The 14742-nt window shown below is 38.7% G+C and overlaps 1 protein-coding gene across 1 annotated transcript in view; it reads right to left on the bottom strand.

The window, feature by feature from the left end:
• The window catches only part of PPP2R5A (protein phosphatase 2 regulatory subunit B'alpha), a 47708-nt gene that overhangs the window by 2736 nt on the left and 30230 nt on the right, over positions 1 to 14742 (bottom strand). Inside the window, exons 4-11 of the mRNA XM_074164878.1 lie at positions 13827 to 13919; positions 11429 to 11559; positions 11159 to 11218; positions 9829 to 9937; positions 7372 to 7425; positions 3158 to 3208; positions 2035 to 2154; positions 1827 to 1954 (exon numbers count right to left, since the gene is read on the bottom strand). Coding sequence (XP_074020979.1) covers positions 1827 to 1954; positions 2035 to 2154; positions 3158 to 3208; positions 7372 to 7425; positions 9829 to 9937; positions 11159 to 11218; positions 11429 to 11559; positions 13827 to 13919 — 746 coding nt within the window. The remainder of the gene's footprint in view (positions 1 to 1826; positions 1955 to 2034; positions 2155 to 3157; positions 3209 to 7371; positions 7426 to 9828; positions 9938 to 11158; positions 11219 to 11428; positions 11560 to 13826; positions 13920 to 14742) is intronic.

Genomic DNA, 14742 nt, shown 5'->3' with positions numbered 1-14742 from the left:
ACCGAGTTTTAACAATATTTTTGTCGTCTTTGAGTAATGCAATACGAGAGTCCAGAAAAATAAACTTCTGGCTAATAGCTTCAATCCTGGGCAAAAGAATGCGGCAGAGGAAGCACAGGCACGTGGTTCGATACAGCTACGGAAAGCCCTCCCAGAAGCGTTTCTGGGCAGCAGAGAGTTTTGCTGCACAGGCTCCGTTAGAGAACTGAACGGAGAACATCGTGGTTTCCGGTACCTTAGTACCTGTGAGAAACTGAACGGCTTGAGCAACACTGGCTGTGTCTTACCTTCAGCATTCATCTTCTTTTTGTGAAGGTATTCATACTTCACTAAGTTATCTTAAATATTATATTGTTTATGTCCTTTAAACCTCCTCTTAATTGTAAAAAGAAAAGCAAAAATAGCAATAAAATTAAACATTAAGGTGGTGCCTATCATTAAGCTTATCACTAATCAAAACAGTAGGTGATCTGCCTTCCCCGTCTCTCCCCTCCCTGGCAGTGCACCTCCACACAGCAGTGTTGGTTGTGAGGCTGCAGAGCAGGGGTGCCCTGAGCCTTGTGACCTTGAAAAATGAGCGAAAGGAAAAAAAATCTAAGGAAGTGACCAAAGGACCAGGTTTGCCTTTTCAATACACTCTGCCCGTTGTGGCACTAGGAAAACCCTAAGATTCCACCAGAGGCCCCACGCTCACTCAGAGCGCCCAGCACACTTGGCCTGTCCACACAGGTGGGTTTTTTTTTTGAACGCTGGCTTTCACGTGGTTTGAAGACAAAAGCTTATTTGGAGTTTTGGGTTTCTGAAAGGAAAAGCTTGATGTGCAGCGAGTAAAGTCCATGTCAGACAGCCAGATGCACATAAGCACGTTTCTCTGCCCTCAAAAAACAGGTTAAAACCAAGACTTTCTTCCCCAAACTTCCCAGTCCTCAAGGTATCCAGTAACCCCGTGTCTTTCACTTCCTTCAAAAAGAGCAACTTCTGTCTGCAGCTGGGGAAAGAGGGACACCCTCCAAATTTGCTGAGCTCCCAAGTACCATTAATGCTCCGCGAACTAGTTCTCAAAAATGTATATTCAGTCTCAGCTGATAAACATGCAACTGGACACCCCATGTAGACAAATTCAGAATAATTTCTGAGCCTGTAAGGACTTAAAGCGGGGCATCTGATTTACTTCAAAGCTGTAGAAGGCTCCTGCCTACCCTGGCCTGTGCCTGGACGAGCTCTACCCTCTGAACATTGACTGGCAACTCCATGCAGGGTGCTGGACACTAACTTTGCCTTTTAGCATTTCAATGTAATTACTGCTTCTTTCAAAGGTGATATAAAAATACTAATGTTTAGCTTGTGGCACTAAATATAAACTGAAGTAGTCACTCATTTCTCATTCCCACCATCCTTTATAGTGGTAAGTCTTGCTCTTCCTCTGTAGTATCCTTGCCCTTCTTACCTCACTGGGCAGCAATAGCTACTTATGAAGACATGGACAGAATTTTGTTCATCTCAAGTAGTAAAGGAGAGCAAAGCATAATTATAGCAGAAGCATCCCTTGGAAATTGTTCATTTGCATTTTTAATTAATGCAAAAGATCAAGTGTGATTACAGTATGAAGACCATCATCCAATTTCCTCACTTTTTCAGTAAATCCCAGTTGTCCATCATAGCGATGCGGAACAGAGAAAGCATGAGAGAGCTGAAAACGACCTCCATTTTATCACCCATAATCTCATTTAAGTAAAAAGGAAGTCACATTTACAGGCTTATGATCCAAACCTGAAACAGTGAACGATTTAATTATGCTTCTATAAATAAAGTTAAACGTTACATACGGATTCCAGTGTTCTTTGGAGATCTTGTATAAACTGCCAAACATAATTGGTAGAATTTTATCAATGTTCTCCTCAATCAGGCTAAGAATATATTCATTATTCCAGAAGTACAAAGCTCTTTCTGCAACCTGAAACACAAAGTTTAGGGGTCAGCAACCAAAAAATAAATTACTACAGGTTTGGGGGGTTTTTAGTGTCTTTTTCTTACCTGAAAATGTGAACTGGACACAGATTTGGATATTTGCTTAAATAAAGGCTCTTCTATTTTTTTGAATTGCGTCGGTTCTATTACATCTAAGATTTCTTCAATTTCACCTAAAAACATTACCTGTTTGTATAAAAGAAATACATCGAGAAGTATGAGAACGTTTTATATTGCCATTGTAAACAGAAACAAGCAAAATACAGCTTATACATTAGCCATGAATCCTGCAAGCAACACGGTGTGTGATTACAACGCATGAGACATCCACAGGGTTTTTTGTAGCCTGAAAGTCGTCAATCATCAGTTTGAGGTCCCGGGTTACAGCTCGCTCCTGGGAGGAGTTCTTTTGTGTAACTGTTCTAAACACTTCACAGAAACTGCTTCAGCAGAGTATGGGGGTTTTACAGTGAAAAAAAACACATCAGGAACATTTTATTTCTTCAGGAATGGCTGCAGAGGTTACCATTATCTGAGATCTCCAAAGTAGCTTTTGAAGTGATAAATAATTAATTCCTGTTTTAAATTACAACCAGCAGAACACTGGGCAGGTGGCACAGAAACATTTAACACCGCTCACACAACTGGGACAACCGTTTTAAGGGACTCCACTTTTAACAAGCTACTGGGGGGTGGGATGTGGTGGCATACATCAAACTCCTGATTTTTATACTCATTTTCACTGCATAGAAAGTGGGGAAAAAAAAAATGAATTTCCCAAGACCATTTACAGTTATTTTTATACTACAGAAAAAGAACGCCTGTGTGCTTTACTAGACGCTTCCTCCCTATCTCAGTTGCTAAGCCTGGATCAGGTTGCAGGTGACGGCCTCCAACCTGGGCTGGAGCTACTGAGATACTGCTCACCTCGGAAAATTGTTTCTCTATATACTATCTTAATTAGAACACAACTTTTAATATAGCTGTAAGATAGTAACACCATAGTAAGAACAGACACACAAAACAATCGCATCGAGTCGCGTGACAAAGATGAGCAACTCAAGAAACTTGAAGAACTGCAAGTTTTGTGCAGGGTCTGTTGAAAAGCGCAGCAGAGGTGAAGTGCATCCACCCGCCCCGCTGCACCTGGCACTGCAGAGGACACAAGAAGCAAGAGACAAAAACCAACCTCTTTCTGACTGCAAGTTTTTGGCCAAAATTTGAGCAGTCCTCTGATTACCTATATGAAAAAGACAGATAAGTTAAAGCAGAACAAGTTTCTATTACATATTTGGTAAGATTATAAAAAACAGGTACTAGTTTGCTTTTCCTTACCCAGAGGTTCAATGAAACCTGAATACAGCTAAATGGAGTTCCACTGAAAATAAATGCTGCCTTGTCTCATTTACATGTTTATCTTGTTTAGGTTATCAAAATAATTCAGACCCTTCTCACTTCACAAGTCTTTGACTATCTGTTCACATTCCGCTCCCATCCCAGTACATACATTAATTGATAGGATGCCGATAACATCCCAAGCCCCTCAAAACGAAGTGAACTCCCCTGTAGCTGGATTTCCCAGAATATTTCATCTCTTCTAACTCCTCCACCCTTTGGGGAGCACCTGCCTCGGTGTCAAGGTTTGAAGCCCGAGAGCAAGTGGTGTACACTGGCCACACCAACAGGGCTACAGAGGGGGGTCACGGCCTCCACCACTTCCTTTTTTCTTCTAGAATTTGAAGTGTTAAAGACTGAAAACTGAAGAACAAAAAAGAACCAAAACCAAACAACTAAACAGATGCGAATTTACAGAGAAAATATATTCCAGTGTCTACACTGGAAACTATCTTACACAAGACTGGAAAAAACCTTTGGGGAACTTAATTAGAAAGTACAGCCCCCAAGAGGAAGGAGGGGGGACACTCAACAAACAGAGGCTGGAGGCCTGTTTCCTAGGAACAAATATTGGACATGGCATCTCATTTACACAAGTAATGCTGGCTTGAAAAAAAAAAAGAAAAGCTGTAACTATGTTTTTGAAGTGGAAACATTCTCAGAGCCTTATAAACTTTAATTCTGAGGAAAGGACCTCTATTTTTTTTATGGTAAAACAGTACCTAATTGATCATATCCAACTGTAAGACTTACCCACTGTTTGAATAACTTCCATATTTGGTTTTTGCCATGTTGATTTTGTTTTCTCCTCCAGCATCCCAGCTGGTTGTTTTATTCACAACTATGTGAACTATCAAAAGTGACTTTCCAGAGAAAAAGTTAATACGATTTTAAGTGCCCACAAGTCTTTATCCTAGGATACACACATGTCCTGCTACTGCAAAACTGCCTGTCACTTCAAATGACGCTGAGTAAACGCAGAAACCTCAGGCAGCTGGGAAAGTCCTATGCTCAAATCCACCAGAAGAAAGCAAGTTATGGGGGAAGAGCAGATCCCTTACAGATCCTCGACCACACAGTTCTACCCGGCTGGCTGAAAGCTACAGACAACTGAAATACCAACACCATCCATCACCTGACGCCCGCTGAAGGAGCAGGAGGCCTGGGTCAGGCCACACAGGTGACAGTTTTGCAGCCCGGCCCACAGAGGCAGAGCTCCCTCCCTGGCCTGGCCTGGGCTTCCTCCTCCTCCAAGGACAGAGCAGGGAGCAGGGGCAGAGGGCACAGGGACAGGGAAGAGACTGTGAGCTCCCCCCTTTCACTGCCCTTACCAGATCCAGCAGGTCCTTCACTCTCAGCCGCTCCTCCTCCTCCACCCCAGGGAGTCAGACTTGCATGAATTAATTGCACTTGTTTCTCTAGAGTCACAAGTTAATGTAGTCTATGTAAATACACTTTAAATCTAGGGCCGTTTTCTGTTAATTAGCTGGTAGCTGAATGACTCAGTTCTATACTATTGAAATTTTGGATCTTTAAAGAAGAAACCCAAACATTTATAGGTATAATAGCTCATTCTGGTGACACCTTCCCTTCCCCCAGAACAAAGCAAGCAAGCAAAAAAACTTCAGACGAGTGCATTTGCCAAAGAAAAGCTGTGAGAACCTACCATACACCCCTAATCAGAGCATGGCTTTACTGCTCTCAAAAGCATAAAATTGAGTTAGCTGGGAGAGTCCAGTTTCCAACATTTGTTATTGTAAGAGTGATGAATATACTTCGCTACAGACTCCTATTCTCAACTTAATGAAAAAAATAACACGTTCTGAGTGCAACAGTGCAGACCACAAGAAGATACCTGCTCCTTGCTCCTCAGAGAGAGTATCAGTTCCCAGCTTGGCTATGCTTTCCTATTAAAAAGCTGATATATGCACATTTATGTTCAAAGATTTTATTCAAAAAAATATTCGACATGACCACAGATCTGAAATCCTGCTGCTCTCACTACACAAAACTCTTAAGATCAATAATCCTCCCCAAGCTACAAAATTCCCACAAAGTTGACTTACAACAGTAGGTACCGGCTAGAAAACATATCTTATGCACAAGGAACTGTGTGTTTAGCCTGAATTCTTCAATATAAAGGCCATTGCACTTAGCAGGGTTAGGTAACTAACTCTTCTTGTCAGCTCTGCAAACATCAGGACTGACCTAAGGCAGACTACCAGAGTTACAAGAGCTCGGATTGAATGTCCTCTAAATTGACCCTGAGTGACAATTCCTGCCAGAAAAATAACAGTAAGGTACTTGTGAAGACAGCCTTCTGATGGAGTTCTTAAAATATTACTTGGCCTAAAGCCAAAAAAAAATCCCAAATGCCATCTCATCAGTTGCCCCAAATTTTAGCATTTACTTTTCAAGCATTTCAGAAAGTTTCTTAAAGCTTCACTTACTAACTTTATAAAGCCAACTTTACTATATGCTCGGTGTAACGATCAAAGCAAGCACAGGCAGTGACTCTGCAGTGAGTTCTTGTATCTTCTCCATGCTGAATTCATCTTTGCTGATTAAGAGGCAATGAGAATTGTATGTACTATAGTCCAGTTTTGCACTATAGCACTCCTACTTCAAAAGCCCTGCCTTCTTCACTTCAAAGTTTGGGCTTGGATCCTGCATCACAGTTCTGTAAATACGTATCAGGAAAGTTCTGACTTTGTCACATTGTCACTTCAAATTTTGGGCTTGGATCCTGCATCACAGTTCTGTAAATACGTATCAGGAAAGTTCTGACTTTGTCACATTGTCACTTCATTCAATCTTGCAGGTTTTTATGTAATACTACACATTTTCTGCTCACATGTCAACTTTAACTGTCAAAATGCCTGGGTTGTTTCATCCCTTGGCTTAAGGAATAAGGGTTATGCAACTCCTTCCCCCGCACCCTAGCCAACAAAATAAGCTCATTGACCACTGTAGCTGGCAGTGCTGCAAGACAGGGGGAAAGAAGATGCTTCAAGCAGACAAGGCAAATGTATAGACAGCCAGGTCAACCACCTTCCACCACCTACAGAACAACTTGTCTTCCGATGAGGAACACCAATACTTCAGTGGCTGTGCAGAAAACAAGCTTCCACCAAGACTGGTGAAGTTCTGTGTTGTTTCCACAAAGCTGTTTATCTTTTTTTCTTTATAGAAAAATTTAGATTTTGCATAAGCTCTTCATTTTTTTTTTTGGTCACAAAAAGGTATAAAGTATTTAAATATCAACATGACCCTAACAGAAAGATTTCCAATTGTCCAACTAAAACCAGTTTCTGTTCTAGCTGGTCTGGCATCAGCCTGTGTCCCCATGAGCTGCTGCACTGCCCTGAGCCTACATTCTTACTTACGGGCATTGCCAAAGCCCTTGCATGAAGCCCTGCAAACCCCTTTTTAGCTGAGCTGTCAATATGGATCATGGGAGAGTCAGTCTGGCAAAAGCCACTGATGCCTGAAGCACCTGTATTATAACGGCCAAGAGGCACCCCAGGAACTGAAGAGACAGAACAGAAACATCACATTTGGAATTTCGGAGCTCTTTCTGTCTAAATAAAGTGCTGTTATTCTTTCCAACTTTTATTTTGGGAATGTTTATTCCCTGACATATTTCAGCTTTACGCAGTGTCTAGGCACAAGCCATCAGCTCCAAAAATATTGAAGTTTTAGTTCTTATCAGGAGGGAATACAGCTGTTAGATGCTTTCTCATATGAGGTAGTTTGCATGATATCAATGGTTCAAACTTTTATTTAAATATGTGCTCTATCTTGGTCACAGGTTAGAGATAACCGCACTTTCAAGCCCAGAATTTTCTTAACTGTCCTAGATTTAATAAAAAAAAAAATTAAAATAAAATGCCTGTGGACCATTTATCAAAATAGCACAGATAGCACTTCTCTACAATTCTAACAAGCTACACTGAAATATTTAGTTGAAATTAAAAATAGAAAAACATTCAACTGAAAACCACTTACAGGCTCTGTTAAAGTTGTATCCTTCTCCAGGAACTGTACAACACAATAGGCGAGCTAGAATGTAAGTCATATGATTATTTAGGTTAAACAGACAGTGTTTAGACATTGCAGCTTAACTAAACATCACAACTTGTAATGGAAGCACTTCAGATCAGGGGAGGGATGGACAGACACAGATGGATGAACGACCCAACCCAAAACACCCCTACACAGCCATTTAAAATTCTTCCAAACTAAACAAAACTGCAATTAAAGCAGCAAGATATAGAGGCCTGCTCTATCTTAAAAAAACTTCCTGCATACCAAAAATCTTTGGGTTTTTTCGTCCTAGAAGAAAATTATTTTTAAGCTTGACAGGTATTTCCCTAACTCAGATCCAACATCCAGACAGATTTTTCTCAACATCCACTCCTGTATTAAAACTACAAAGCTATCATTTTCAAACATCTACACTGGGGTAAAAAAGGTGATACTTTCAGTCCCCCAAAAAAAGTTTTAATACAAGACTGAGCACACGTTGCTCAAGTGCTAGACATCTACAGCACACAACATTCAGCAGTAAGATTACAGGTGAAAGAATTTTCACATATTACGTGGCCACAAGAGCCCGGGCAGCATCTCCTCAGCTGGGTATCCTGTCCCCAGTGGTGCCCAACAACAAATGCCCGTGGAAGAGTGCATGGAGTGGGGGAAGCATAAGGTGATGAAATCACCCACATGCTCTCCCAGCCTCCAGCGATTTCTGTCCAGGGGTCTTCACAGGTCAAAGTGTGGTACTATGTGTTATACAATGACTTATTGTTTAATTACTTAGCACATAGTTAAGTAACTAAACTAGCACACCTCTGCCCAGTACAGAAACCATACAATAACCATACGATTAAAGTGGTTGCAATCATAGATTCCATTAAGATTGATTTTAAGAAGTGACGCTATTTTTCATCTCACAATACAAAGGAAAGACAAAAAATCACTTACGTGCACATATATTTCAATACTTAGGATGCTTGAATTCAAGCATTACCTTTCCTTTTTTTTTTAATCTGTTATCCCAAAGCAGATAATTACAATGCGGTAACTACAATATGTCTAATTTATTTCTTTTACCCTTAGGCTAAGGACACATATGCACAGATTGAAAAAATAATGAATGTCACACATTAATCTCATAAAATCCCATTATATATGTTGCAGAGTAATGCTTTATTGTTCAAAGACACAAAGGCTCAAACTTAATTCAGCTTTGAGCCTTTAACTTTTAAGGGTAGCCTAAACTTGTTGTGTAGCAACAAAGCAAGCAGGCCACTCCTGACGGCAAAGAGGATTTAATGCTGGTTTATACCTTCAGGATAGTAAGAAGCCAGAAACGGGGCTGACGCTGCACATGGCACTAGAGGTTTATGAAAGGACAGGCAAGCAGCCCGGTCACCAAACCAAATGCTACTTCCAGGTATATGGTACAGCTGAATTAATAGGACCCTTTCACATACCAATGAACTGGATTAAACGTATGGTAGAAGAAAGGCCAGCTCACTGTTCTGATCTACCAGCGAGAGTACCTTTGGGAAGCGAGCGGTCCCTTTCATATCACTGACTCATTCTGTGCAGCAGCTATTGCATAGCAGTAAGTGATTTAATGAAATTAAAACTTCATATGAGAATTAGGAATTAACTAAGCGCTTGACTTGATCCTGTTTGTAGGCTCCACAGTCATAATGACTTCACTTTAATTAGAAGCTCATTTCCTTGTATCTTTTGTCTATAAGGAGCTGTATTAGTGAGCTGACGAAGTTAAAGCAAGGTTTTAATTAGCAACAGCAGAATTACTTGCAAGTTTGCATCAAATGTATTCAATACTCAAGTGCTGTATGTCTGGAAAGGATATACATTATTCCTCAAGTAAAATGCTAAACGTCTGTCCAAAGTGTAAGAATGGAAGTCAAACGAAGAACTAAAGTGTTCTGACAGCGTGTCATGGATCTACATAATTTCTAGCTGATCCAGAGAGCTACTATACATTTCTGCCGTTTATATCCAACACTCTCTTCCCCTCCCTGTCACTGGAATGGTTTTAGAAATAAAAAAGAAGCACTTCTGAAATAAGTACCTGGCCATACTCAAGGTCCCTTTATACAGAGCATTTAGGTTACATAAAGGAAGTAATAACAGAGCAAGGTCCTGGGATTAAATGAAGCTTAAAGTGTGACAAGACTAGCAAGCAAAATAGCTTCCCACTGCAATTGACATGACTTTGACTCGCTGCTATAGTCCTTCACTTTTAATATATGCTAGATATTATCTCAAAATTAACTTTAGACAAAAGATCTTATAGATCTTTTTGAATTTGCAAATATTTTGGAATATTGATATTATAACACATAGTGATTTAAATTTTTCATTAGTTTCAAATACAAATACAAAAAAAACCCCACCACTCAAAAATAGGCAAAAGCTTACCTGTGCATGAAACAAAGCTAATCCCTTTGCAGTATGCATGGGAATCAGAACTTTCATAAGGAACTGTTTGTGTTCTGCTTTCAGTGGCAGTGCAAAACCATTGATAATACTGAAAACATGAATAAGCAGGATTTATTTTTATTAAAAAAAAATTTTTTCCTAGCAAGTCAAGATCATCTGTAAATTCAAGAGATACTGCATTCCTGATTCAATTTCTAAACCTGACCATTTTGAACCCATAAAATAGCTCTACATATGCGCAATCGTTAAAGTGTTGGTATCATGCAAGTTTAGACTCTTGGCAGGAATACCAGAGAACCAAAGCAGAATCAAATAATACTCATTAGACAAGCTGAATTATTTTTATTGTGACCTCCTTTAAGTAAAATCAACCACAGTAAGTCTTGCTGTCTAATTGTAAAGCTTAGACAGATGCATCACGAAGCTTATCCATTTCACCCACGATCACTAGCAACTTGCAGAGGAAAATAAAAAAATAGATGGCATAAAATTTTGAACTATTTTAACAGTACAGTTTGAACATTTGTTTTGAGATTGTTAAACAACCTTTCCCTCCAAAAACAAAGAGTTGTCTCATTGATTAGTAATGAATTGATGAGTTGTAGAACAGACAAAAGTACTTCAGGAAGAGGTTGGGTTTCACCCCTCCTTTCCTCTACATTTTAGATAAATTTGAGAAAATAGCAGTATCACTTTCATTCGATTTTCATGAAAATTTGTTCCACAGTAGTTTCACAATGTTGGATTTTCAATCAGACCAGTATTATAAATTTATAAAATTTTCTACTGTGAAAAATGTGACAGCTTTGGAAAAACAGTAAAGTACTACCACAAAAAAGTTCAAAGCTAAAAATTAAATTAGTGAAATAATGTCAAAAAAGGTAACTAGAAAACCCTAGCACTTACAAGGTTTTCTTGAATAGAATTAAAAAAAACCCAGCCTGCTGAAGATTAAAGCATTTCATTCAGCATGAGGGCAAAAGTTAACGTTCATTTTCTGAATCAAAGAACAAGTCATCTATCAGATGTAAGAGAAACAAGAGTAGATATTCCTAACAAACAAGGACCCTTGAGAAATATTTTGCCAGTCATCTTTAAAACTTGCATCAAAAAAGAATAATTTATACTCTATATCCTACTTTGATATTCACATGGTAACCCAGACAGTATTAGATTACATCAGTGACTGCACTTCATCACTCCTTATGGTAATAATTCTCTTTCCTCCCTCCATTCCCAAAGCAAGAAAGCTGAAGCAAACACCCACAATAACATTTTATATTTTTTTTCTGTGTCAGATCAAACTTACCTTCCTAATATCTCAAGAAGTTCAGCAACACCATTGAAGTGCTCTGTTTCATATATAAACCTGTTACAAAAAAGACAACCATCAAAAATCAAAACAAAGGATCAGAGATTCCAAAGAAATAATCTTTAATAAGCTTCAAATATTTGAAAGCCAGATCACAGACCAAACCCAGATCTTTTATTTCAAGAATTAATCACTGCAGATCCAGACCATGAAGGCAAGATAAAATATTCCTCAACCTAGTCACACACACACCTATATACAGCATACCTGAGGAAAATGTTGTTAATCTGTTTCCTGATGAATGCTCTTAAACCAAGAAACTTCCCATAAATTCGATGAAGAACTGTCTTTAGGAAATCACGTTCTCGTGGGTCTTCACTATCAAAGAGCTCCAACAACTTTAAAAATTAAATTGAAATGTGTTACTTTTGAAAGACTTAAATTTTGTTACATTACTAACCGATTTGAGTTTTATCTTTAATTTACCAGTTTATATTAGAAAAATTAGAATCAGTTTAACAGAAAAATTTGTATGGATGTCAATATTATATTTGCAAGATTAGACTTTTAATCAAGCTGGTTTTTTTCTTTAAAAAAAAATAAAATTATTCCCTTCAAAAGTCTGTCTACAACAGATAACAAAGCTATTCCAAAAACTGTTACACTGACAAAATTAAAATGAAACTGTAAGAATGAGATTATCAAACCTCAGGTAGGTGGTTTACACTTGGTCTTTAAGAAATCAGAACAAATCAAATCTGTGTCAGTTATTTAAAATTTCTTAATTAAAATCCTGTACTACTCATCTCAAAAAGCTACTTGTGTCTTGAAGGTTAAGCAAAAGCGTAATTCTTTGCAGAATCATTTTGCAGGATAAGTGGATGATAAGACTCATGCACATTTCCTCAGGGGGAGAAGAGGGAGAGATGCATTTACAGAATGATAATGCATTAAAAATGAGCTGTTGGGGACAGGGGAAGGAAAAAAGAAGTCACTGGAAGTAGAAGTTGGTTCATTTCTCTCCAAATCAACTATCAATATTCCCTGTGCCCCCCCCCCCCTTTTTTTTTTAAACACACCTTTCACACTCCCCAACCCCCATTTTCCTCATATATTTCAAGCGATGAACATGTTTGGTTTTGTTCCTGTACGAGAAATTTCACAATTAATGATTAAATGGGGGGGGAAGGGGAGTGATGTATAAAATAAGCGTAATGTATGCAATTATGAACCGATTCTCTGCTACTACAGACTCAGCAATACAATAAGCTAGAAAGATTTTCCACACTTTTTTTCTTGTAGAAAATTTTCCAAGGATTCAGCAAAGACCATACTCACTTGAAGACATCAAAAGATATTCCCATCCCATTACAGACCATTATTTTAGCTATTTTTTTTCCCTGCATGCCCAAGTGAGAGCATATTCAGAAATGCTAACTTCTGAACAAGTCAGTAACTTAGCTCAAGCAGTGAATCCAGTCTCCTGCTCAGTGCAGGTCTGCCAGTTTAGGGTAGGCTACTCCGAGCAGCATAAGGGACTGCAAACAGCTGCTCAGGACCTTCACTCAGGCTCATTTTATTTTTATATTTAGAAGGAATTTCTCAGGGTCACTACTCCACTTTTTTCCATACATAGCAAGCTCTTCGTTGCATTGTCTTTCTTGCACTCTAGAGAAAGACCAAGTGAAGTGTCAGGAATTGAAACTCTGCAACATGGCTCTTAAAAACCACAGGTCAGCTAGTGAATTGGATACCCACGGCCAGCAGCAGCTTCAGGCCTGAATTTCATGGGAAAATCAAATAAAACAGAGAAGAAGAAAACACCTATAAACAAGAATAGTAAAACCAAACAAGTGGAAATTAAATGCAAGTCATTGAAGGTGGGGAGGGAAAGTGTCCATCTATGTTTTCACTTTTCATTCCTGTACTGTGTCGGCCTGACAGCACTCCTTCTGCAGATACCGAGCTTTTCCTTGACAAGCAAGTATTTGGACATGGTAAAAAAATTCCCACTGAGCTAACCTTGGACAAAAATTGTTATGGTATTCTATAGCCTAATTCCCTGAGAATTTATATTTAAAATGAAATCTCACTTCACTTTCTTGCTCATAGTTACTTTGCATAGCAAAGCATGATTTTCCTATGTACTTTCTTACTTGAATCTCTTTCTGTGGTTTAACACAATAGTAAAGAGAGTGACACTACCTAGTCCCAAGTTCCCAAGGTGTTGGAACACATTTCACGTACAATAAGTACATAAGCTTTTTACAAGAAAAAACTTTGCTATAAGTTTTCCCATGATAAACCTATGAAGAAAAAACCAAACATAAAGACACTACAATCAGCATGTTGTTGATATGACTGAAACTAACTTACAAATCATTAAAAGCACAACTTGTATTTACAAATTGCAAGTATCTTGCATTGCAAAGCACTGAGGTCGATACCTGAAAACAACATGTTTCTGAAGTTATTGGTTACATAGAGCCTGTGTGGTAAGATGTGCTGTTTATTTAGTGTTTGGCAGAAACCACCATTGGAACAACTGAAATTTAACCCTCTGTCAACATGAAAGCTTTAATATCTCCTTAGCTGTACAGGCATCTGTTCAGTTAAGCTTGAGAGGTGATCTTTAAATCTGGGGGCGGGAAAACTCCCTACTTACCTGCTGTACAAATTTCTGGTCAATGTATCGCTTTGCAATGCTAGGCTGAAAATCCGGGCTCTCCAAAAACCTCAGGAAAAATTCATACACCAACTAAAAACATTGAAATGAAAATTTTGAAGTTAGTAAGTACACCGCAACAATGATCCCAGCCCCGCTGCCACCATGAAGTCAGTGGGACTGTCCACATGCTTAGAAGGTACAAAAGGAAACCGAAGCCTAACACATCACTACTTAATCACAGCCTCTACTGGAATTTACTGAAACAATTACAGTAAGTATCAAGAACACTTTAATTCCCAGAAGAGTCAAAGCTTAATAAATAATCTACTGAAAATATCACTATTAAATAGTGAAAAATAAAATATCACTATAAAAAAAATGCATTCACATTTCCTACTAGGTTAAGAATTTATTATGTAGAAATAAGTTACCAAACACTTATCAACACTGAGGGTAAAATTACATGCTCTAACATCACAGAATTCCTTAAACAGATGAAGAAGTGTCTGCTAACTAAGTGTTCTTAAAATTCAGTTTCAGCTGCAAACTCCAAAAATGAAAAGCCAGATTAAAAAGCTGAATGAATACATGGAAACTTGAGAGATCAGCTTAACATTAGGTTTCTATGTCCTGGATACTCAAATTCAAACAAAAGGACCCTCTGCAGATTTATCTTCAGCATCCTTTATATTTTGTAGTATATTGTTTCTACTGAGTTCAAGTCCCCATTCGCTATGATCCCACAATGCCCACAGATGGAAAACCAGATAGAAGATAGAGCCAGCGAGGGCCTGAGGTAGCAGAGAGAGGCATGAAGAAGCCAGAGCACCAGTCCCATGTTTTGGGGTTTATCGGAAGTCCAAGACAGAAAATACTTCCATACCAATGGCAGATTTATAAAATACACATAAGG

Source organism: Numenius arquata, chromosome 2 (genome assembly GCF_964106895.1).
Source record: "Numenius arquata chromosome 2, bNumArq3.hap1.1, whole genome shotgun sequence".
In the NCBI taxonomy this organism is placed as follows: Eukaryota; Metazoa; Chordata; class Aves; order Charadriiformes; family Scolopacidae; genus Numenius; species Numenius arquata.
Note: the sequence above shows the minus strand (reverse complement) of the source record. Positions and strands in the feature narration are given on the sequence as shown.